The 23841-nt window shown below is 44.3% G+C and overlaps 1 protein-coding gene across 1 annotated transcript in view; it reads right to left on the bottom strand.

Annotated features, from left to right (window-relative positions):
* LOC147659486 (uncharacterized) overlaps nt 1-23841 on the bottom strand; it is a 128652-nt gene that overhangs the window by 3363 nt on the left and 101448 nt on the right. Inside the window, exon 2 of the mRNA XM_086951719.1 lies at nt 166-2826. Within this exon, the coding sequence (XP_086807845.1) occupies nt 166-2072 (1907 nt within the window). The 5' untranslated portion in view covers nt 2073-2826. The remainder of the gene's footprint in view (nt 1-165; nt 2827-23841) is intronic.

The raw sequence follows: 23841 nt of genomic DNA, 5'->3' as shown, positions 1-23841 counted from the left end.
TGTGAAGGTGTGCGGTGTAACCCAGGTAGCTGCTTTGCATAGGTCATCTAGTGGAATGTTTCCTAAGAATGCCATAGATGCTCCTAGTTTACGTGTAGAGTGAGCTCTAGGAGGAACAGTTAATGTTCTCTTTGCTTTTAAGTAGCATATTTGAATACATTTTACAATCCATCTGGCAATGCCCGCTTTAGAGATGGGATTGTGGTGCAATGAAAAGGTTTCTCACCAGTGTGTACTCTCTGGTGAGTCGTAAGATTTCCTTTTACAGTAAACCTTTTACCACATTCAGTGCACTGATAAGGTTTCTCACCTGTATGTATTCTCTGGTGATTAGTAAGGCTTCCTCTGTCGCTGAAGGCAGCCCCACATTCTGTGCACTGATAAGGTTTCTCACCTGTATGTCTTCTCTGGTGTTTATTAAGGTTCCCTCTGTCACCGAAGGTAGCCTCACATTCAGTGCACTGATAAGGTTTCTCACCTGTATGTATTCTCTGGTGAGTAGTAAGGTTTCCTCTGTCACTGAAGACAGCCCCACATTCTGTGCACCGATAGGGTTTCTCACCTGTATGTCTTCTTTGGTGCTTAGTAAGGCTTCCTTTGTCACAGAAGCTAGTCCCACATTCACTGCACTGATAAGGTTTCTCACCTGTATGTCTTCTCTGGTGCTTAGTAAGGCTTCCTTTGTCACAGAAGCTAGTCCCACATTCACTGCACTGATAAGGTTTCTCACCTGTATGTATTCTCTGGTGCTTAGTAAGGCTTCCTTTGTCACAGAAGCTAGTCCCACATTCACTGCACTGATAAGGTTTCTCACCTGTATGAGTTCTCTGGTGCTTAGTAAGGCTTCCTTTGTCACAGAAGCTAGTCCTACATTCAGTGCAATGAAAAGGTTTCTCACCAGTGTGTACTCTCTGGTGAGTCGTAAGATTTCCTTTTACAGTAAATCTTTTACCACATTCAGTGCACTGATAAGGTTTCTCACCTGTATGTATTCTCTGGTGATTAGTAAGGCTTCCTCTGTTGCTGAAGGCAGCCCCACATTCTGTGCACTGATAAGGTTTCTCACCTGTATGTCTTCTCTGGTGTTTATTAAGGTTCCCTCTGACACCGAAGGAAGCCTCACATTCAGTGCACTGATAAGGTTTCTCACCTGTATGTATTCTCTGGTGAGTAGTAAGGTTTCCTCTGTCACTGAAGACAGCCCCACATTCTGTGCACTGATAAGGTTTCTCACCTGTATGTCTTCTCTGGTGCTTAGTAAGGCTTCCTTTGTCACAGAAGCTAGTCCCAAATTTACTGCACTGATAAGGTTTCTCACCTGTATGTATTCTCTGGTGCTTAGTAAGGCCTCCTTTGTCACAGAAGCTAGCTCCACATTCAGTGCACTGATAAGGTTTCTCACCTGTATGTCTTCTCTGGTGTTTATTAAGGTCCCTTCTGTCACAGAAGGTAGCCTCACATTCAGTGCACTGATAAGGTTTCTCGCCAGTATGTACTCTCTGGTGAACAGTAAGATTACTTTTTCTAATAAAACTTTTGCCACATTCAGTGCACTGATAAGGGTTCTCACCTGTGTGTGTTCTCTGGTGACGAATAAGACTATCTTTATAACCAAAATGAACCCCACACTCAGTGCATTGATAAGGTTTCTCGCCTGTGTGTATTATCTGGTGAACAATAAGACTTGCTTTTGCCCTGAACTGTTTCCCACATTCTAAGCACTGACAAGGTTTACCCACTGTATGTGATCGATCGTGTGTAATAAGATATTCTTTCTTACTGAACTGTTTACCACATTCAATGCATTTAAAGGGGTTCTCGCCTGTGTGTGCTCTTTTGTGAATTGTAAGATTATCTTGTTTATTGAAAACTTTCTCACATTCTGAGCACTGATAACGTTTTATGTCCGAGTGCGATTTCTGGAGAAGAGTAAGACTTCTTTTCACTTTGAACCTTTTCCCACGTTCGGAATATAGATAAGGTTTCTCACCAGTTTGGACTGTCTGGTGGATAGGTTTCTTATCTGTATCAGTCCCTTGGTAGATGGTAAGAGATTGCATGCTGTCCCACATTCAGTACATTAATCAGGTTTCCCATCTGTATGTCTTCTATTATGCTTTGCAGGATTTTTTCCTCTTGCAAGGTACTGGTAACTGATGAGAGTTTTCTTTTGAGAGTGCTCTCTGGTGAATGGCACGGCTTTCAGATGAAACCCCTCACCTAATCTGTGCATTAAAAATGTTCATGCTCTGTTTCTAACTGAAGATCGGCAATGTTTCGCACCTGTACATTTTTCTGTTTGAAAGAAGTATTTTCCACATTCAGTGCACTGATAAAGTTTCTTGCCAGTTTGGAATGTGTTCTCAGGTATTTAGTATCAAGTCCTTCATTGATGAAGCTCTTCTTACAGTTGCAGCATTGGTAGGATAGTCAGTGTGAGTTCACAGATGCCTGTCACACTTTCACTTTCTTTGAAGCTATTTTCACATTAAGTGGATTGATAGCGTTTTTCAGGAATACGGCTTCTTTTGTTGACAAAAATTCATTCTCACTGAGTGAAGCTTTTCAATATTTTTTTTATTTAAACTCATCTTAGATTTGATATAACTTTGCGAGATATTTGTCAATAATCTTTTCTACTTGATCCATGCTTTTACAATTATCTCTGGTTTTCTTTTGTCTGTCTGGTATGCAAGATGCGGTACTTTATTGATCATGTGTCACAGAGAACTGATAATGTCCCATTTTCCATTAATTCATCGGTCGGCAGTACTATCCAATTAAACTCAACAGAATTTCAGTTGCTGTGTTTCACGCATTCATTACCTATTAAAATAAACAGAAAGTAACATTATTAGCTTTTGTCATGTTCCCACAGCAAAATATACAAGACAAAAGCTACTTCTCAGTAATTTTGCAGAAAGAATCGCCTTTCCCATGTTTTAGCTAGTATGCCTTTACATTCCTATAACGGTGGAATAACTGCATCCCTGGCGAAGGGAAGAGATGATAGTGTACTTCTACACCATCAGACAACTATCTTTGAAAAGTAATAAAGAACAAGCATTGGCAAATCCAATATGTCTTGCATATGCAGAAGCTATTGACTTTGGTAATGTGTTTTAGCCATGTTGAACCAAAACAAATGTTTTTCCTCTGGACTTGTTGTTAAACTCGAATATTTCACTAAGTGGATACTTAATAATCAACCTAAGAACAACAGATATAACTAGGATATCAAAAGCAACCAATTATGCTCCAAACACAGTATTTAGAATCTCATATTTTATAAAAAAATACACGTAAAATACTATTGACATTTGGAAATATAATTCATCATTCATTGGACTAGATACATAACATAATGTGTATTTGTAAAGCGCATGTTCACCCGTAGGTATCTTGGTGCTGATAACAGATGTTTATTACTACCCAATTCAATGGTACTTATGTTATCGACTTCAGATGGACGAATGGCTGAGAGGGCCCACCGGGATTTGAACTTGTAATTACGGGGTCAAACACAGGCCCCTGCAGCTGATGCATTTGTCCACAGAGCCACCAGACCCGGCTACAATATCTAAAACGTTTAGTCCAAATATTATATAATATACAATCAAAGTACTAAAAAAGACTATTGCATCAACGTAGCATTTCAGTGACTTCTTGAACTTTATCCCACTGTCTTCAGGACCAATAACTGAATTAAAACTAGGATAAACCATAAAATATCTATAAAAATAGTTGTTGAACAGACATCTAAACACATACGGCTTGGCACACAATGTTGTTCTTACTATGATCCTTTTATATATACCACATATTAAGACAAAAAAGGCATATTTACCAACAATTATAGCGCAAACTAGACCAGTGACATCAGGTATCTGAGCGCTTTACATGAGCACCAGTTTCGTTACAGATGGACACATTCATTTTTGTTAGGCACAGGGTATTAAGTGATTTGCCCAGAATCACAGGATGTTGAGCTTCGTTGCCGAGACTCGAACCCAGTTCCCCAGCTCAAGCATCAACAGACATGTTTCTATATTATTCATTGCCATGCTTAATTTAGTAAATATAGAAATAATATTCTCAGCGTATATTATCACCAAGAGTGTCTAAAAACTAATCATCAGGGGCTTCCTCAGTTGCCTTCCTTTACATTTCAACATATTATAAAATTATTCTTACCTATTAATATTTCCCATATCATATCATGTATATTGAAGGTGCTGTGCTTTTATTGTCCTTTACCCATAATTGTATGAACAGTCTGTTTCTTCCCGAATTATTTAAAAAACTGTAGCAATACAAGACTTTTCTCATGCTTTTATTATGACAATAATATGTTATTATTAATCTAGACATGTCACTCAAGGTCTTCCCTAGTATTTAAGACTTTGTTATTTTAAAACATGCAGCTCAAATTTCACATGGGTAAACACGTTTTAGCAAGTCTACTTTTGTATTTGTATTTTGTATTTGTATTTTTGATTTGTAGAGCGCCTTATCACCCAGGGGTCTCTAAGCACTTTTGCTTTCCTGCCCTGAGCAAGACTCCCACTATGATAATGCAGATCTCAGCAGTCAATTCATTGCTACTTAAAGTTTTGTTTTCAGTTACCTGCACAATATAAAAATCTATTTTATAACGTAACTTATATTTCATAAAAGCATTTTTTAACGTACCGTAAAAGCACCATAAATTTTCCTATTTATAGCTCATCACTAAAAATCTCAGCTGTCTATTCGACGCGATTCACAGAGCTTATTATATTTTCTGGTTTAAGAAACGACAAAATATCTTGCAGGTTGACAATACAACACTTCCCTATGTTTCTAAAGCACATGCAGGCATGTTTAGTTTAATACTAGATTACAAGCCATCTATTTGGATATCATTTTTGACTAATTAGAGTTCCCCCTCATTTAAGTCAGGGTCTAAAAGGAACATAAACCACCCTTCCCTTTTTTTAAAACAAAGACCTGGGACATATTACTATCATTGATTCATACAGAAAGATGGTTTCCCACTGCTTCCTTATCTATCCAATCCGTCCCCTTAGCTTATCTTTTTAGCATTCCTGTTCTTGTGACTGTGGTCTCCCATTGGTCCTTTATCTATCCTATCTATACCCTTATCTTTTAGTCTAAGAATAATGTTAACACAACTTAGATCTGCTCGGCAGTCATACAAAAAACAAATTTTTTCGTGAAAAGGCGTCTTTTTACCACAGCCAACTAGATCTGGCGAAAAACAGACCAAGAGAACTCTTCAATATTGTTAAAAGCCAAAAGTAACTGCACTCCCTCGCAAGAAATCGAAGCCACCTTCTTCACTAATAAAGTTTCTAAAATTGATCAATCCTTCATACAAGCAACCCTCCTTCACTATTAACATGCCCCCCTTCAACCACCCTTGACCACTCAGAAAGAGATCTTAACAAGGACAATCAGACCTGCGTCCGACTTTGAGCTAATGTCGGTAAACAAGGTCTTCAATATAATTTCTAATCTAAAACCTTCCTCCCACACTATGGACCCCCTCCCATCCACAATTATAAAAGAACTCAACCACACCATTTCCCCTTTCTGGAAAAAAGTCATCAACGCCTCTCTCACCTCAGGCTGTGTCCCAGACTCCCTTCAACAAGGACAAATCACACCTATTCTCAAGAAACCCGGGGCTGACCCTAATGATCTTAACAACCTCAGACCTATCTCCAACCTCCCATTCCTTGCAAAAACATTGGAGAAATGTGTTCTCCACTAACTCAATAAACACATTGATGAGTTCACCCTCCTCGACGCCTTTCAATCTGAATTCAGAAAAGGCTGCAGCACGGAAACAGCTATGCTCAACGTCTCCAATGACATTCACAAGGCCTTAGATAAACGTGATGCCTGCCTACTTATCCTTATTGACCTATCTGCCGCATTCGACACAGTAAACCACCCAGCTCTTCTGGAGACCCTGTCGAAGTGTTCCGGCATCAAGGGCACAGTACTCTCCCTGTCCCTCTTCAATCTCTTCATGCAGCCCCTCACAATCATCTTGAAAAAAGCCGGAGTGAATTGCCACCTTTACGCGGATGACACCCAAATCTATTTCAGAATCAAGTCTCCCAGCGCCATCCAACAATACCAATCAATACCACTCTAACGGAGATCCAAACTTGGTTCAACGTTAACCACTTAAAGCTCAACCCAGATAAAACTGAACTAATCCTATTCTCTCCAAAAAGCAACCATCGTCCAATCCAAGAGTGGCTCAAGAATCTGGTTGCCCTAAACTGTCCCCTCACCCTATCGGACTTAGTTAAATCTCTGGGCATCACCCTTGACAAGAACTTATCAATGGAGGCCCACATCATTAACTCTACAAAAAGTGCTCTTTTCTCTCTAAAACACCTCAAGAAATTGAAACCTTTTCTTCCCCATGATGACCTGAAGACTGTTGTCCAATTCCTAGTTCTCTCTACAATCGACTACGGCAACACCATCCTTACAGGGACTCCAAAATCTCACCTAGCCCCTCTAAGGGCAGTGCTGAACATGTCCGCTCGACTCGTATGTGGAGTAAAAAGATTTGAACACATCACTCCAGCTCTCAACTCCCTCAATTAGCTTCCCATGGAAGGGAGGTGTATCTACAAGATGGCCTGCATCACAAACAAAACCCTTCACTCTAATGCCCCCAACTACCTAAACAACAAACTGGTAAGAGCAGGTCAATCCAAAACGCTGAGAAGCTCCAACCCACTCCTTCTTATTCCTCCGAAACTGAAAAAGAAAACCACCCAATACCGATCGTTTTCTGGCAACGCTCCCAAGATGTGGAACGCTCTCCCAGGAGTCCTCAGATGCAACCCCTCCTTCTCCTGTTTCAAAAGGGACCTGAAACTCCATCTCCTAAATAAATACTTTCCTGACCAACGTCAACTAACCTCGACTTCATTATCCGAGTTGACTCCTCTCTCCCTTGACATTCAAGGATAGTTGGCGACCGGACTATGTTAATCACCTTTTTCTTTTTATTGTTCTCTCCCCCTCCGCTGCACTGCATATTTATTTCCCATGCTGTATTTTTTATCTTTGGTTTGCTTCCTTACTGCCGGCCTACTATGTAATGCAATGTCCTTCTGTTTTTCACAGTGTGTATGTAAAGCGCTCTGATACCTACGGGTCAAGCTAGCCCTATATAACACTTTAAAAATAAAATAAATAAATGAAATAAAATGCTCAATCAGATGCATAATAAAACTTTCTCTGGTGCCATACTTGGACAGGTAGACACCTGTTGTGAAAAGTGTTTCAGATTTACACATCCCAGTCAACACTCTTCGTTTGAGATTTCGCAGCAGCACCCGGCAGCAGAGGGAAAGCGGCTAAGCACCCGGGAGCGCCCAGCCCCAGAGGACAGAGCCGCCTGCAGGGGAAGGGCAGCACGGTCACTGCGCTAACGAGCCTGAATGGATGACAAATGTGAAAATAGGTGTTTTAGATGGAGCTCGAGAAGACTACATTGAAACAAAGTGGCAAAAGACACAATGGAAAAACGTTTGCAGTTTAGTGCCCCCTTGAAAATGACGGCAATATTGCCCTTCCTTTTAGGTAGCTGCCTTCAGTTAAGATAGAATGCCCCTCACAACGGAATAGCAAGATTCCAAAATGCATAATAGGGGAAGATTAGTTGTGTCAAGAAGACTGGCAACGTTGCTTTGAAGAGGTTTGGAAGAGCGGACATCGTTAAGCATGCATTTGAAATGTATTCATGGTAATACATGCATATCACCAGGGTTCAAGAGTGTGCTCCCCTTAATGTTTCAGCTCACAGCTGGTAAAATACTGGCCTGGCAGTGACCTAGTGTCTTGGCAGCCTGGCACTTATGTGCGCACACCTCCGCATGTGACACACACCCCTCTCTAGGGTTTTGGGCTACCAAAAAGTAGAGGTTATTGACACGAAGGTGTCAACAACATAATGCACTGGGGCAGATGTGAGGCATTATCACCACCCCGTTGTCAGAGCGGCGGGGTGGGGCACCATGGCCAAGAGATCCATGGGATACGGCACCGGCCATAAAAACCCCTGCAGTGCCGGACCACAGTGCCACGGGGTCTGTGCGAGCACAGGCGGCACAGGGGGCACAGGTAAGGAACAAAGGCCAGCTTGCTTAGCCCGTGTACCTGTGATACAAAAGAAATGGAAAATGAGAGAACAAATCTCCTCTACGATCTTGTACCACCAACGGTGGCACTGTGAGCTATCTGGTCTCAGGACCAACATATCCTGCAGGGTGCAAAGAATCAATCTGGCACCATCCCAAAGTTTATGTTGTCCACAAAAGGCACAGTTCCTACTTATTAGTGGAAACTAGACAACATGCCACCGCCAAAGTTGATTGGGTTTTTACTTTGTATGGATCTATTGAGTAGTTCAATCATGCCTTCTCGGTGACCCCTACATACCTCATAAACTGAGGATGTCGCGGTGGTAGGGAATGACCTTCTCAGCCGAGTAGGTACATCCTATGTATTGGCTGTTGGTAGTTCAAGCTTGAGAGGATCTAATGTCCACCGTGAAAGGAAAAGTCTGTACTTCATTTTTTTTATATACATGGCACAAAACATCACTGAGAACTGCAGTTATGCAGTTACTCCAAAACGACTACAAAATGTTCTCACACTAGATGTTGGAAATCTTACCTTAGTGGTAAAGGCACACAAAGCATATAGGGCAGATGTGTTTTATTCTTGGGTTACATTTCCGGTTGCAGATGCTGTAACATGAGTATTTCACACATACACAAATACCAGATGAATATTCTTCATATGAGACAATAGAAGTTCCTCGCACTTACCAAGAACATATAATTAGTTTAAAGGCGCCCTCCCCTACACCTTATAAAACGTGAGACTTGGCGCACTCAGCAATGAGGGGACGATATGGCCAGTCCTATCTGGATATATACTGCATCCTGGTATCAACAATATACCCGCTACTCAGATTCTGGGATTAAACAGTAATCTAGTGACAATAAACGGATGCCTTACACAGTTCATGGTGTGAACATTAACATTTACTCCTGCGCGAGCTGTTCAAGCTGCACCACAGCTATTCTTTATATCAGGCTTTAGTCCACAAACAGCGAATGCAGGTATGGGTAAGGATCCCATCAAGTGGGAAGAAATTCCATTTTGGATTGCACAGAAAATGAATCAGCTTGAAGCATTATTTACCCATTCAGGCCTGCAGGAGAAACAGAGAATATTAACAATTTGCTTGCTGATCGGTATGGCATCCCAAGTGGAGAACTGTGAAACTTGGGGTACAGTCTTTTTGAGAGTATATACCAGAACACATGGCATGCCATCTCTGGCTGTTCTGCCTGAAGTGCTGAAACAGATCCAGAATGAGTATGGGGCAGCATCTGCCCTAGACCTGGGGATGGAGCTGATGGGCAACTGTGCTGCAGTATCCGCCATAATGCTGAATAACATTAAAGGAGAAGCAGCAGCATCAGTTATACGCCAACGCCACAGCAAGAGCTCAAATTATCTAAAATTAACTAAGAAACCTATGCTACGCTGGGGAGAGATAATTTGGGAGCCGGACCTGGGAAATCACAGTTGAAGAGTAATTCTGAAAAGGATAACTCTAAGCACCAGATGCTTCGACAAAGAAGTAGGACAATAAGAAAAGCAAGGATAAAACAAAATCACGGGGTGGGTCTCCTACACAGGAATACACTGAAAAAAATTATAACTTGTGAACCGTGAATGTTAGACCACCTGACATGTACCGGGATACTGATACATGTTCATCTTGTTCGTTCCAGTATTCAACCGATAAAACATTTGGAGAGGAGGACAGGCAGAGTGCATATCGGAAGAGGACATGAAAGTAAAGAAGGACTTACAACCCTCGTCTGACTACATTATTAAGCAATAATAAAAACCTAAAACATCAAAACCTCATTTCAAAAAGAAGAAGGTAGCCAGACTTAATATCAGTCATGTCCAGGATATTGAGGACTATGCTTCTGAATGGGGAATGGGCATTGACAATGCTACCCAGCACGCCAGAACCCGATACGAAGAGAGAAAACATGGCGGGCGGCTAGTTGCAGGCTGCGGGTGCTGTTCGTGACGAGCGGCGTGTAAGAGGCTGTGTAAGAGTACCGTATGGCGTTTTGAGGCAGGCGAGAGGTTCGAATGCTGAATTCTCCTGCATATCCCTCGTATCCGGAACGAATGCGGTGCGATCTCCCTGGCAGTCAGTAACCAGCCAGCTGCCGCGGGCGGCGTATGGTGCATCGCAGGTGTACCTGTTCGAGGCTTGGCGTCGCGGGAGGAGGCGGACCTGGAGCTGGAGCCGGCAGCACAAGCCAAGCTAAGTTGGGACAGAGCGGCATTGGGGCTCGGTAAGAGCCGCCGGGCGGCAGCTAGAGTCCATTTTCGAGGAAGAGGCCTGGGAAGTGACAGGCAGGACGGAACAAACGATCAATCATCTCCATCAATAGCGCTAAAAGCACACCTTCCTTAAGGTTGCGGTAAGAAGCAATCCCAAAATATTTCTGCTTCTGGAGTTAGGGCGCATCAGCTCCGCAGTAAAGCAGTTGTGGGGGACTGTGCGAGGGGGTAACATGGGTTTGGAAATTGGGGCACCAAGAGAATCAAGAGGGATCTCTAGGTACGAGTTAAGGAGTGCAGGTAGAGACTCACAAAAGGCTTTATTTAATCAGATTGGTGCCCCCAAAAACAAAGAGGTGTCTGAGATTAAGGCTAAGGGTAGGCTCATTGTTAAGACAAGCAATAACAGCAATAATAGTAAAATCAGCAAGAATTTGGGAAAGAGGGCTCTACTAGAGCAAAGGAGTAAGGTAACCCCCTCACTCAAGTAATTTTTTAAGGTTTTACCAAAGACTTTGATTTTGAAGGGGGAAACTATTACCAACTCAGCGGGCCCATTGACATCTCCAAAAATTAGACAGGATAACCTAGACGGGGGATCCACTCTGTTTGTTGCTGGGGGAGGCACCCGATATAGTCCCAGTTGATTGGTCTATTCATCTAAGTCCAAACCCCTTTCACGTTTTATCATTGGAGATGGAGGATGTTGTTGAAGTTCCAAAGGGTCAGGATGAGGCGAACTTAACTGTATTGCAGCAGGTTTTGCCCCTGGAAGTAAGTGGTCTTGGGCCTAGTACTGTCCCTTTAGGGAGACCAAGCACACGGGATGCAGAGGGAATGGAGTCAGATCAGGCGATCCAGCTGATAGCTGGACTGAGGAGGTTTGAGACGTGCTGGCACGACCAAACCCACAGCAGTGCTGTGGGTTTGGTCGTGACAGCACGTCTCGTACCTCCTCAGTCCAGATTCAGTCTACGCAGGGACAGGCAGCCCTACGATACCCACAAGCACGCCATAGTAGAATAAACACCAATGACAAGATTACTTAGTAATTAAAAGAGGAAAACCTAGGTGTGCTAGTGATTAACCTAGACAATATAAGATCTAGCTGATAGCGACAGAAGTGGAGCAAGAGGGCAGTGATGGGTCTGTTATTTCTTTGCTCAAAAAATTCAATTCGGACATGCATAAAAGATTTGAGATCTCGGAGTTAAACCAGGAAAGTATTAGGGCAGCTTGTGGTTTGTTAGAGAAAAAGATGGATGAGTTAGTTAGCCGCACAGTCGCATTAGAGGTGGACATTAAGGATCTCAGACAGGAAGTGATGGACAATCAAAAAGGAATTAGAGACAGTCAAGATTAAAGAGAGGAAATATGAGGAAAGGGTAGAAAGGTTGGAAAACATGCAGAGAAGGAATAATTTGAAAATCTTGAAGCTTCCGGGGGGTAAAGAAGGAACAGATATAAAGAAATATGTGGTGCACCTATTAAAGACAGAGTTACAGTTGGAGGAGACAGAGGAGGAGATAGCTAGGGATATTCAGCGAGTGCATCGTGATCCCTTCAGGCTGAACCCGAATCGGGCCAAACCTAGGAGAATTTTGAATACTTTTATGTCATATATTCTAAAAGAAAAGATCCTAGCTAGTGCCCTTAAGAAAAAAACTATTGAAGTTGATGGTGTAAAGGTGGAGGTTAGGTCTGATCTATCGCCTCTGACAGCTAACAGACAATGGGAGCTTGGCAAAAGGATTGAGCCGTTGAGGAAGACGGGGGCTTCGGTTCAATTGAAATTCCCGGCGATGCTAAAAGTTATGTGGAATATTAAAATGCACTCTTTTCGTTTTGTTGGGGAGATTGATAATTTTTTGGAACAGTGTCAACCAGGGGATATATAATCAGGTAATGCTTTTGCTCCTATATTTTGGATAAAAGAATCCATACATGTACATCAATTATTTGTTTAAGGTGTAAGGTTCTCTAACAATTCCGCCCGTCTAGAAGCACCCATAGGGCTTATAGCCATGGGTAATTCGGATGGGTTTTCCAGGGAGGGGGGGGGGTGGAGTTTAGGTTGTTTTCTGGGTGGGGGTGGAGAGTGGGGCAGGGTTAGGAAAATGTGGAAAATTCCTCCAGAGCTTTTTTCTTGTCAGTGGAAGGATGGGTATGAGAAAGTCGATTTCTATGTCTGGAATGAGTGGGGGTAGGTCTCGAGAGTTGAGAATACTATCTTGGAACATAAATGGAATGCGTGTGAAAAGAAGAAGGGATTTGATTTTAAATTACCTGAAGGATTCTAAGGCCCAGATAATAATATTACAAGAGACTCATTCAACAGGGGAGGAGAGTAAGAAGGTGTTTTTGACCCAGAGGTGGCAGGCTCATGCCATTTATTCGCCCCAGACAAATGTGACGAAAGGGCTTGCGGTCTTGATTAAGCATGGTTTAAATATTTCGGTTGAAGGGAAAGTGGCCAGTGTAGGAGGTAGATGGCTGATTGTTGAGTTAAAGGTTTGTGGGCAGGTTCTTAATCTGGTGGGTTACTATGGTCCGAATCAGGACGACATAGAACCTCTAGATGATGTGGCTAGAGAATTATGAAACTGGATCATAGATTAGATCGTTCTGAAGGAAGTAGAACAGCGGTCAATCTTAAAATGTCTAATAGAGTTAGGTTACTGATCTCCCAGTTTGGTCTATGTGGTATCTGGAGACATAGGTTTAGTCAGCAGCTAGGATTTACTTTTCACAATAGAAAATATAATCACAAGTCCCGAATTGATTATTGTTTGCTTGATAGGGGGTTGGTTGACTCTGTAGTTCAGGTAGGTCATGTTGGAGCCCATTTGTCTGATCACTCAGCTATAATACCCCATTTGACAATAGATTTTGAAAAAACCAGCCTAATCCTATGCTAATAAACAATCAATTGTTAGCCAGAGATCGGAATAAATCCATCATTATTTATTTCTTTTTCAAGAAGATTTTTTGAGAAAAACAACAACCACAATACACAACTTTATGTATATATATGACAGACAGTGAAGGGAAAATAATTTTTTAGGGGCGTAAGGACAGATACTCTAAACAATAGACAATGAAAGTATATATATTTTCATCCTCACTCAGACATCATACGTGAACCAAACATTCTCACACTCCTTTCTACTCACAGTATACCAAACATAGCACAATAGACAACATAGAAGGGAAAAAGAGAGGTCAGTGAATTAATCCATACACTATTTACAAAAGCATAAAAGGGAAACTGTTTTCAAAGAATACTTAATATCAACCTGTTAAGAATTGCAAATATATACAATTTTTGACAACAAGCCAGACAGATAAGGTTGAATTGCAAATATATACAATTTTTGACAACATGGTAAATAGTATATGGATTAATTCACTGACCTCTCTTTTTCCCTTCTATGTTGTCTATTGTGCTATATGTTTGGTATACTGTGAGTAGAAAGGAGTGTGAGAATGTTTGGTTCACGTATGATGTCTGAGTGAGGATGAAAATATATATACTTTCATTGTCTATTGTTTAGAGTATCTGTCCTTACCCCCCCTAAAAAATTCTTTTCCCTTCACTGTCTGTCATATATATACATAAAGTTGTGTATTGTGGTTGTTGTTTTTCTCAAAAAATCTTCTTGAAAAACGAAATAAATAATGATGGATGTATTCCGATCTCTGGCTAATAATTGATTGTTTATTAGCATAGGATTAGGCTGGTTATTTCAAAATCAGACTCAGTATTGGCACCTCTTTGTTAATTTGAATATTAGACTCTGCCTTACTGTTGGTGAGTCAAAGCCCTTGTTCGTTGTCTTGACCATTTGACAATAGGGGATGGCACTTCGAGATCAGTTTGGAGTAGATAGCATAATACTCTCTGATCGTGATGCTGTGGAGATTCTGAAGGAATGAGACTAAATTATTTTTTTAAAGAACCAGGGATCAGCCAGGATAGAGATTGTTTGAGACACTTACAAAACGTTTTTACGGGGGAGATTGGGTGCTTTGGCAGCAAAAAAAAGGAGACTCTACTATGGAAGGATTACAGCCCTTGAGAAGAGGATATGTAACTTAGAGGCGGGTATGGCAAAAATTAGTAGTAGCAATTGCAATGAGAAGCCCCTTCGAGATATTGCGGAATTAAAGACAGAATTAGTGGGAATACTGAGGGAGAGAGTTAAGGAGAAGTGGGAGTCGAGCCAGCTGGCCCATTTTGTCATGCCTGCTTACGCTCCGCCATGTACCGCCGAGAAGAATTCAGAGAAACAGCCGCCGATCCAAAATACGGGGTTGGCAGTGGTTGGCAAACATAGGCGGACATCTGTGGGACGCATGCGCAAAGAATCGCGCAAGCGCAGTTCGTTTTTTTAGAACACTTAGGCCCGCCTCAAGCTCATGGAAACGCTTTGCAATTAGCTAGCGTTTGGGCATTCGTTCCGGGTCACAGTGTGGGTCGTCCGAGGAGCTAGTGGAGGGAGCCCGTGTTTCTATCGTATTCCGCGTTTCCTGTAGTGGCCGTTTTGTGAGTACTTGTATCGAAGTGTTTCGTGTATATTTCCTAGTGTTCTCTCATTTACTCGTATCCTTTATTCAGCAAGTGAGTTTCTTATCACCTGCTAAGGGTTCATTCCGCCTTACGCCTTATTGTTTCCTGTGGAGTTCTCATAGAGCTCGTGTTGCGTGTTTAGCTTATTTCATCCTTGTGAATTTGAACAAGGAATTAGTAACGGTTGGTTACTGGTGAAACTACGTTTTTTGTTTGAAGTTACATGCCCCACTGTTATAGGTGAGTCCTATACCGATGGACGTAAGACAGTTCCCCTTGAAGTGTTGTTAATACTTATGGTGTCTTTCAACTTACAGACAGTAGGCATACCTGGCTTTACTACGCCTTCCAGCCTCTACGTTTTCTACCCTTCCAGCCCTTATATTTTCTAGATACCTGCATATACTCCACATTCTGAAGGTATATCATTAGTTCACAGACCAGTCCTTTTGGGATTAGTGTGGGGAGGGGTTTGTATTCACTGCTTTCTGTTTTCTCTTACTGCAGTACCAGACGGAAGAAGATTGTCCTAACTCTGTCTTGGGTGAGTACTGTGGAGCGCTGTATCTTCCCCCTCTACCCTTGTTTTGTTCCCCTGTTTTCCCCCTGGTTACCTCTTGGGTGTTGGCGTTATATCCTGACTCCCGAGGATGATAGGGGTGAAGCAGGGTACTTAGCATCGAGATACCAGGACACTCCTGAGACAATAAGGTGCATGCATGACAGACTTGCAAAGCCTAATTGATTTGTCTCCCGAGTGCCATGGATCTCACCCTGCAGGACGTGGCCAGTATGGTGGGAAACCTCCAGAGAGAAACCCAAGCCCTTTCCGATAGAGTAGAGGCTTTACGTATACAGAGAGAAGAAGGACCTAGTTCTAGCACCAATGCACAAGTAGTGCAAGTAGTATCACCACATACCATTCCCTTGGCTCCCCCAGAACGTTTTTTTGGAGATCCCACTAAATGTGCCGCCTTCCTTACACAATGTCAGTTGCATTTTCTGTGCAAGGCCCCTTGTTTTCCAAATGACCAAGCTAAGGTAGCTTTTGTACTTTTATATCTAGGAGGTTCAGCTGCCAATTGGACCATTCCCTTGATAGAGAAAGATGATCCCCTTTTGTTGGATTATGACGCCTTTAGACGTGAATTGCGTAAGATTTTTGATAAACACTCGTTCACGCATGCTGCAGACACGGAATTACTAAACCTAAAACAGGGATCTAAAGACCTTACTACATACATCTCCACTTTTAACAGATTAGTGGTAGAAGCCGATTGGCCTACAGAAAAACGCAGTGCCCTTTTTTACAAAGGACTGCGTGACGAGTTAAAAGATGCTTTGGCTCACGTGGTGGATCCCCCTGCTACGTGTCCCAAACTAATAGACCTGGTGGTAAAACTGGATCATAGGTTGGGAGAGAGGCGAAAAGACAGAGTTCGATATGAGTACCCTAGAATAGGGTCCAGAGACAAGAAATCTGAACCTGAAGCGAAACTAGAGGACCCTGAACTAATGTAAATAGGCAGTATTAAGGGTCCCCTAAGTGAGCCCGAGAAGCAAAGGAGACGTGATAATCGATTGTGTCTATATTGCGGCAAAGCGGGGCATTTCTTACGGGAATGCCCGGTAAAACCAAGACAGTTCCGCAAGTCGGAAAACTAGCTGACCCGAGGATAACAGAGACCGCTCCATCGGGTCCTTCGAGTCATATGGTCTCTTCTTTAATGGCAGAAGAAGGGCACTTCTTTGTTCCTTCGAAATTGAGCTGGCTTGACAACTCCATAGTACAACCTATCATGATAGACTCTAAAGCCTCAGGGGAACTTTATGGATAGACAATGGGCTGCTGCCCATTTCATTCCTGAAGTACAAAAAAAGATTACCGAGGACGTGTATACCATCGATGGTAGTCCTTTGAAATCAGGCCCAATCACTCATTCCACCATCCTTTTAGAACTATATGTAGCCATCTCCCATTGGGAAACTCTCGCTTTTGATTTAATTGAGTCCCCTCAGTTCCACGTGGTGTTAGGACTCCCTTGGTTGTGGCTACATAATCCCTTAATTGATTGGCAACTAACTCACATTCAGTTTAGAGATGAGTGCAGGAATCATAAAAAAGAAACCTGTATCAAAAACCACATTACCTTGGTTTCTGCACATAAATCTCCTAGGCAGAAAGCCATCACACTAGTCTCCCCGTCTCCAGAAGAAGGATATACGGTGGAGCAGCCTGACACAGTCATACCCTCTGAGTATCGGGAGTTCAGTTCAGTCTTTAACAAAGAACAAGCTACCATCCTGCCTCCCCATAGAGTATACGATTGCCGTATAGATTTGCAGCCGGGAGCACGTATACCTACAAGCAGAGTGTACTCTCTAACAGAAAAGGAAAATCAGTATCTAAGAGAATATCTTGATACCATGTTGGAGTTAGGATACATTCGTCAATCCAGATCCCCTGCTTCTTCGGCTCTCTTTTTTATTCCTAAACGGGAGGGAGGCTTACGATGTTGTATAGATTATAGGTCTCTGAATACCATCACGATCAAGAATAGATACCCTTTGACACTCATCTCCTCTTTGTTAGATCAGATCAAAGACGCTGAATGGTTCACGAAATTAGATCTCCGTGGAGCATACCATCTTGTTCGCGTCAAAGATGGAGATGAGTGGAAAAAAGGCATTCTGTACCAAATTCGGGCTGTATGAATATTTAGTAATGCCCTTTGGGCTTTATAATGCTCATTCAGCCTTTCAGTATTTCATCAATGAGGTGCTTAAGGAGTATCTTGACAAAAGCGTCATTGCTTATATTGATGACGTACTTATCTACTCCAAGACCCTGAAAGACCACATTGTACATGTCTTATGTAAATTGCAGAAGAACCATTTATTTTGTAAATTGGATAAATGTTTTTTCCATAGGCATCAGGTTGCCTTCTTGGGGTATATTGTGTCAGCCCAAAGGCTACGGATGGACCCCCAAAAGATCAAGGCAATGTTACAGTGGCCATCCCCTAAAAACGTTAAAGAAGTACAACAGTTTATAGGGTTTTCAAACTTCTATAGGCGCTTCATCCATCGCTTTCAGAGGTTGTTGCTCCTATCACCCGTCTGTTACGCAAGGGTACCCTCTTTTTGTGGTCTGAGGAAGCCAATACTGCATTTAACACTCTAAAGGATGCTTTCACTCAAACCCCTATTATGAAACATCCCGATCCTGGTAGCCCTTATGTAGTAGAGGTCGATGCCTCGCAAGTGGCAGTGGGGGGGATTCTGTCTCAAGCTGATGTGGATACAGGGGAGCTGCATCCAGTTGCCTATTGCTCGCACAAACTCACGCCTGCTGAAGTCAATTATGCAGTAGGAGAAAAGGAACTTCTTGCTATAAAAAAAGTCTTGGAAGAATGGCGACAATATTTATTGGGCACACATCACACTGTCACTGTTCTGACTGACCATCGCAACCTACAATACTTAAAAACTGCCAGAGCGTTGTCCATGAGACAATTGAGATGGACGCAATTCTTTAACGAATACGACTTTGTTATTCATTTTCGGGCAGGTAAACAGAACGGGAAGGCGGATGCTCTATCTCGTTTGGGGTTCGAGCCACTCCCCCCAGAAGACACCCCTCCCTGTATTATTGGTCCCCAAAAGATCATAGGGATGCTCAATACTGAAGAGGACTTTTTGTTGCAAGTAAAGAACGCTCAGCATAACCCTTCCTTACGACCACTGTTAGAGCAACAGTCATCCTTTGTTAAGGCTGGTTTGCATTATGTTCAGGGCGGGTTGTTTATCCCCACATTGCCCCTTCAGAACCAGGTTTTGGAATGGTGTCATTCACATGGTATCGCAGGGCATCCTGGATATAAGAGGATGCTAGAATTGGTGAGGAGGTATTGTTGGTAGCCTCATCTAGCCAGTGATTTGCAGCAGTATGTAAAAACATGTCATACATGTGCTCAAGGAAATACATCTCATGAAGGGTTGGTAGGTTTATTGCATCTGTGATATTGCCCCACGGGTCGTAAGTCCCTTACTCACCCCGCCAGGACTGCCGCCCCTCTCTCTATTACAGGACCCAATCTGGAGAGACAACGGACCGGAAGTTCATCCCTGTGACCCCGGAAGTCCCGCCTCTTCGCCGACGTCAGGATACAGAAAAGACGGAAGTGGAGGTTCAGAAGCGGTCGGAGTATCGTGGCAGGAGATTTCGACTGGAGCGGCGGAAGTGGAGGACGGGAGCGGAGAAACAGAAGAGTGGTCCGAAGACTGGTGGTGTCCCCCGGAGGTGGCTGAAGAGCGGCCGTAACTCGAAGGAGAGTTACGGCGGAGCGCGTGAGTACCAGCTACCTTCTTTATAGCACGCTAGGTGCTCTGTGTAAATACTTCGGCCCCTGTATAATTACTCCCTCTATCCTAGGCACGTCATTAGCCCAGCACCGTATATATATTGTATAGCACCTCGCACTGTATAAAGGCTTCCCCTACACGAACCCCTTTTAGAACACCCTCTGTACTCTGCCTTTCCTCGTCCTCCCCACCCTTCCCTCACTGTCCTTTCTCTTCTCCACACCCTGGTGAAGGTTACGGTACATGACCTCAAGCCCCAGTGGGACTAACCGCTCCTTCTCCTTGTTTCTCATGTTGCCCTCCGAGGATTCACCCTGAACACCGAAGACGTCTGCACCCAAGACCGGACCCTATCGAACCCCAACAACACCCGGAGGCGGACGACGACTACACACCCTTTTTGGAGCCCTGTATTTGTTTTCCTTGTTTCTTTACGAACTACCTTGTGTGCAATAAAAGACCACTATTGCCCACTATATCCGGCCTCCTTGCCTGCTTTTCCAGTCCGCCGACCGCCCACGATCACATCTGGTGTCAGAAGTGGGATTGCCTGGAAGCATGGAGGCCGTGATGAAGAGGATGGCCGAATCCCAGGAACAGTTGGGGAAATTAATGGAGTGGTTCCTGAAGACCGCAGAAGACGACCGAGGCCAGCTCCACGATGTACTCAAAGGGCAGGGAGACACGCACGAACAAGTTATGGGGAAATTGACCGACGCCCTGGGACAACCGAGACCAATGGCCTCCCTACCCTCCGTAGTTCTCCAGAAATATGTGCCGGGGGAGGACCCAGACTACTTCTTTACGAATTTCGAGAGACTAGCACAGGCCGCTTCCTGGCCTGTCGACCGTTGGGGCCAATACCTGGGGCCCTTGTTGACCGGTGACTTGCAGGCTGCGTACCAACAGGCTAATATACAGGGCAACACCCCTTATGCGGACATCAAAAAGTGTATCCTTGAACGGCTGGGCATAGATGATGAGACTTACCGAGTAAAGTTACGCCAGGCCAAAGAAGGGCCACAAGAAACCCCCAGAGCCCTTTCCTTTAGGATCAAGGATTTAGCCAATCGATGGCTCAGACCCGATGCCTCCACCAAAGAAGACATCCTCGAGAAAGTGTACCTGGAGCAGTGCCTGGCTTCATTACATCCAGGTACTCAAAGGTGGGTTCGACAACACGCCCGTCTTACACTGGAAGCCGCAGTGGAAATAGCGAACGCCTACAGTCGAGCTCAAGAAGTACAGCGTGGCAAGGAGGAACACCCACAGAAAACACACCCTTCTACAGGCATCCGACCCCACCGACCACCTCTACCGAGAAGATCAGAACCAACCCCTCTCCTACCCATCCCCGTACTACATCGACCTACCAACCCTGGACCCCAATGTTATAGTTGTGGGGGTTTCGGACACATTGCTCGGGTATGTCCCCACAAAGAGGAGCCCATGGAGGTAGGCCTTGTCCGGAACTATCTCTGTTCTGTTCCAGGTACTGCACCACCACGGTTCCGTTGTCCGGTGAACATTGACGGACAAAAAGTCATGGCTCTAGCAGATACCGGGTGCCGCCAGAGCGTCCTCAGACCACAAGATATGACCTCCCCTGTCGGCCCCCCATCCGGCATGGTCGCCATTCAATGCGTCCAAGGAGACACGAAAAGATATCCAACCACTCAAGTACATGTTCAACACCCCAAGGACCGAGGAACCACCCTCACAGTGAGGCTTGTACCAGCTCTTCCAGAACAGGCCATTCTAGGGAGCGATTATTCCGGACTGCCTAGACTTCTACAGGATACAACCGATTCCCTGACCCGATGGTGGGAAGAAGCACCATTCCCTCAGGGTCTGTCTTCCCCAGCGATGGAGCCTAAACCCCACAAGTCCAAAACACAGAAAAAGAAAGAAAAGAGAGAGTACACCTGCGTCTTCCCTGTGATCCCGGAGGAGCACCCCTGGCAGACCGACAGAGAATTCAGGGCAGCACAACAAGAAGATCCTCTCCTGCAGGAGGCGTGGGGAGGAGCATTAGACAACGAGGATCCCCTTAAAGTAGATCCCTACTTTAAAAAAAAAAAATGGATTGTTATACCGTAAGGGAGGGGCACAACAAACACCCCAACTTCTGATCCCTTGCCCCTTCCGCGACAAAGTCCTGTTCCTTGCCCACAGTCACCTCCTGGGGGGTCATTTTGGCGACGAAAAAAACAGTCAAGCGATCCTAGAAAAGTTCTACTGGCCTGGTGTTTTCCAACACATCAAGACTTACTGCCAGGAGTGTCCCGTGTGCCAAAAGCATAGTAGATATCGACCCCCTAAAGTACCCCTTCAGCCTCTTCCTGACATAGATGTCCCATTCAGCAGAGTAGGGATGGACATTATCGGGCCCCTCTTACCGTCCCGAAGCGGCTGTCGTTATGCCCTAGTCATCGTGGACTATGCCACGCGCTTCCCTGAAGCCCTGCCATTGCGTCAACCCACTACCCAGAACATCACCAAAGCCCTCATCTCAGTGTTCTCCAGAGTGGGGTTTCCCCGGGAAATCCTGACAGATCAGGGCACCCCTTTTGTCTCAGCCCTCATGAAGCAGGTCTGCTCCCAACTAGGGATAAAACAGATTAGAACATCGGCGTACCATCCGCAAACCGATGGGTTGGTCGAGAGATACAAGGCCACATTGAAACAAACCCTCAAGAAACTGCTAGGATTAGAAGAAAGAAGGTGGGAAGATATGTTACCACTTGCCTTATTCGCCATTCGCTGTAAGACACAGAGCAGCACCGGTTATTCACCCTATAAACTACTGTATGGTCGACCCCCTCGTACCCTTTTAGACATAGCTCAAGAAGTATGGGAAGCAGAACCAGACCATACCCGTCCCCTTCCGGAATATATAGAGAACCTAAAAACCCACCTCTCTGTGATAAGGGACATCGTCCGACAAAACTTGGAGTGCACAAACCATTCAAAAAGGGCAATACGACAAAGGCACAAAAACATGGGCCTTTGCCGTGGGTGATCTGGTTCTTCTAATGATGTTGTCATCAGATCAAAAGCTCCTAGGACAGTGGCTGGGTCCCTATTCCATCCTTCGACAGGTGACCCCTGTCACATACGAATTAGACTTAGATCCCACACGAGGCACCAAACAGATATATCATGTGAATCACTTGAAAAAGTGGGAGGGCCCTCGTCCCGTCCTCTCCGGCTCTCAGGATCCTGTTTTCCTCTCCTTTGCCCCCTGTGTAGATACTGACTTACCTGTGCAGCTACGTCTAGAGCTCACGAAAGTCCTATATCCATTACGACAGGTGTTTTCATCTTTCCCCGGTCGTACCACCATCACAGAACACACCATACAAACGGAACCTGGGAAGGTGGTCCGACAAAGACCGTATCGGGTCCCTGAAGCCCGTAGGGCGGTTATTCAGAGAGAAACAGACCAAATGTTAAAAATGGGTATCATAGAACCCTCGGTGAGCGACTGGAACTCCCCGATAGTCCTTGTACCTAAACCTGACGGGTCTGTCAGGTTCTGCATTGACTTCTGCGAGGTCAACAAGATTTCCACTTTTGACACATATCCGTTGCCTCGCGTCGACGAAATGGTCGAACGAATAGGGAAGGCCCAGTTCATCTCTACGCTAGACCTCTGTAAGGGGTACTGGCAGATACCCCTCAGAGACGAGGACAGAAAGAAGACTGCATTTTCCACCCCAGAGAGTTTGTATCAGTTCATTGTTCTGCCTTTTGGCCTTCACGGCGCACCCGCTACATTCCAACGAGCAATGAACCACATCTTAAGACCCCACGCCCTGTATGCAGGTGCATATTTGGACGATATCATTATTTATAGTGATAGTTGGGCACAACACCTCGAACACCTCCACAAAGTCATCACCTCCCTAGGGTCTTATGGGTTCATGATAAATCCTGCGAAAACCACCCTAGCAGCCCAAACTGTAAAATATCTGGGATACTTTCTGGGGGAGGTGAGGTTCCGTGACGATTTGAACCCGTGTTTTCAACATTGTCGTAAACTCATAATTTTGGTACCAATGAACCGCAAATGGTCCATTTAGTATATCCTGGTGTTTTCGCTATGCCACGAGCAAGAGCACTCTTGTTATAGCCATATTACTGATTCACCCATGGCATCCATTTTAGATTATGGCATCCATCTTGTATTCTTGCCCTCACATAGTCAATGGACACACAGTGACCTCTGATCAATTAATTTCACTTAAGGACACGTAGGCTTTAGCCGGCGATTCACCTTGCTGGTGACACGTGCACCTTAGGACAGAAACGCTGTGGCCGCATGAATCGGCAGAAACTGCCTCCTCTGCCTGAGGCCAGTCCTGCTATACTGGTTCTCGTGTTCGTTGGCCTGATCATGATTAGGCGGCCGAAGTTGGTAGCCTTGCCCATTTACGACCCACAAACATCTCTTATCCTGTTTTTCTATCTTCTGCACCTGGCTC

The sequence above is a fragment of the Lissotriton vulgaris genome, unplaced genomic scaffold (genome assembly GCF_964263255.1).
Source record: "Lissotriton vulgaris unplaced genomic scaffold, aLisVul1.2 SCAFFOLD_2085, whole genome shotgun sequence".
NCBI lineage: Eukaryota > Metazoa > Chordata > Amphibia > Caudata > Salamandridae > Lissotriton > Lissotriton vulgaris.
This window is presented reverse-complemented; position numbering and strand designations above follow the sequence as displayed.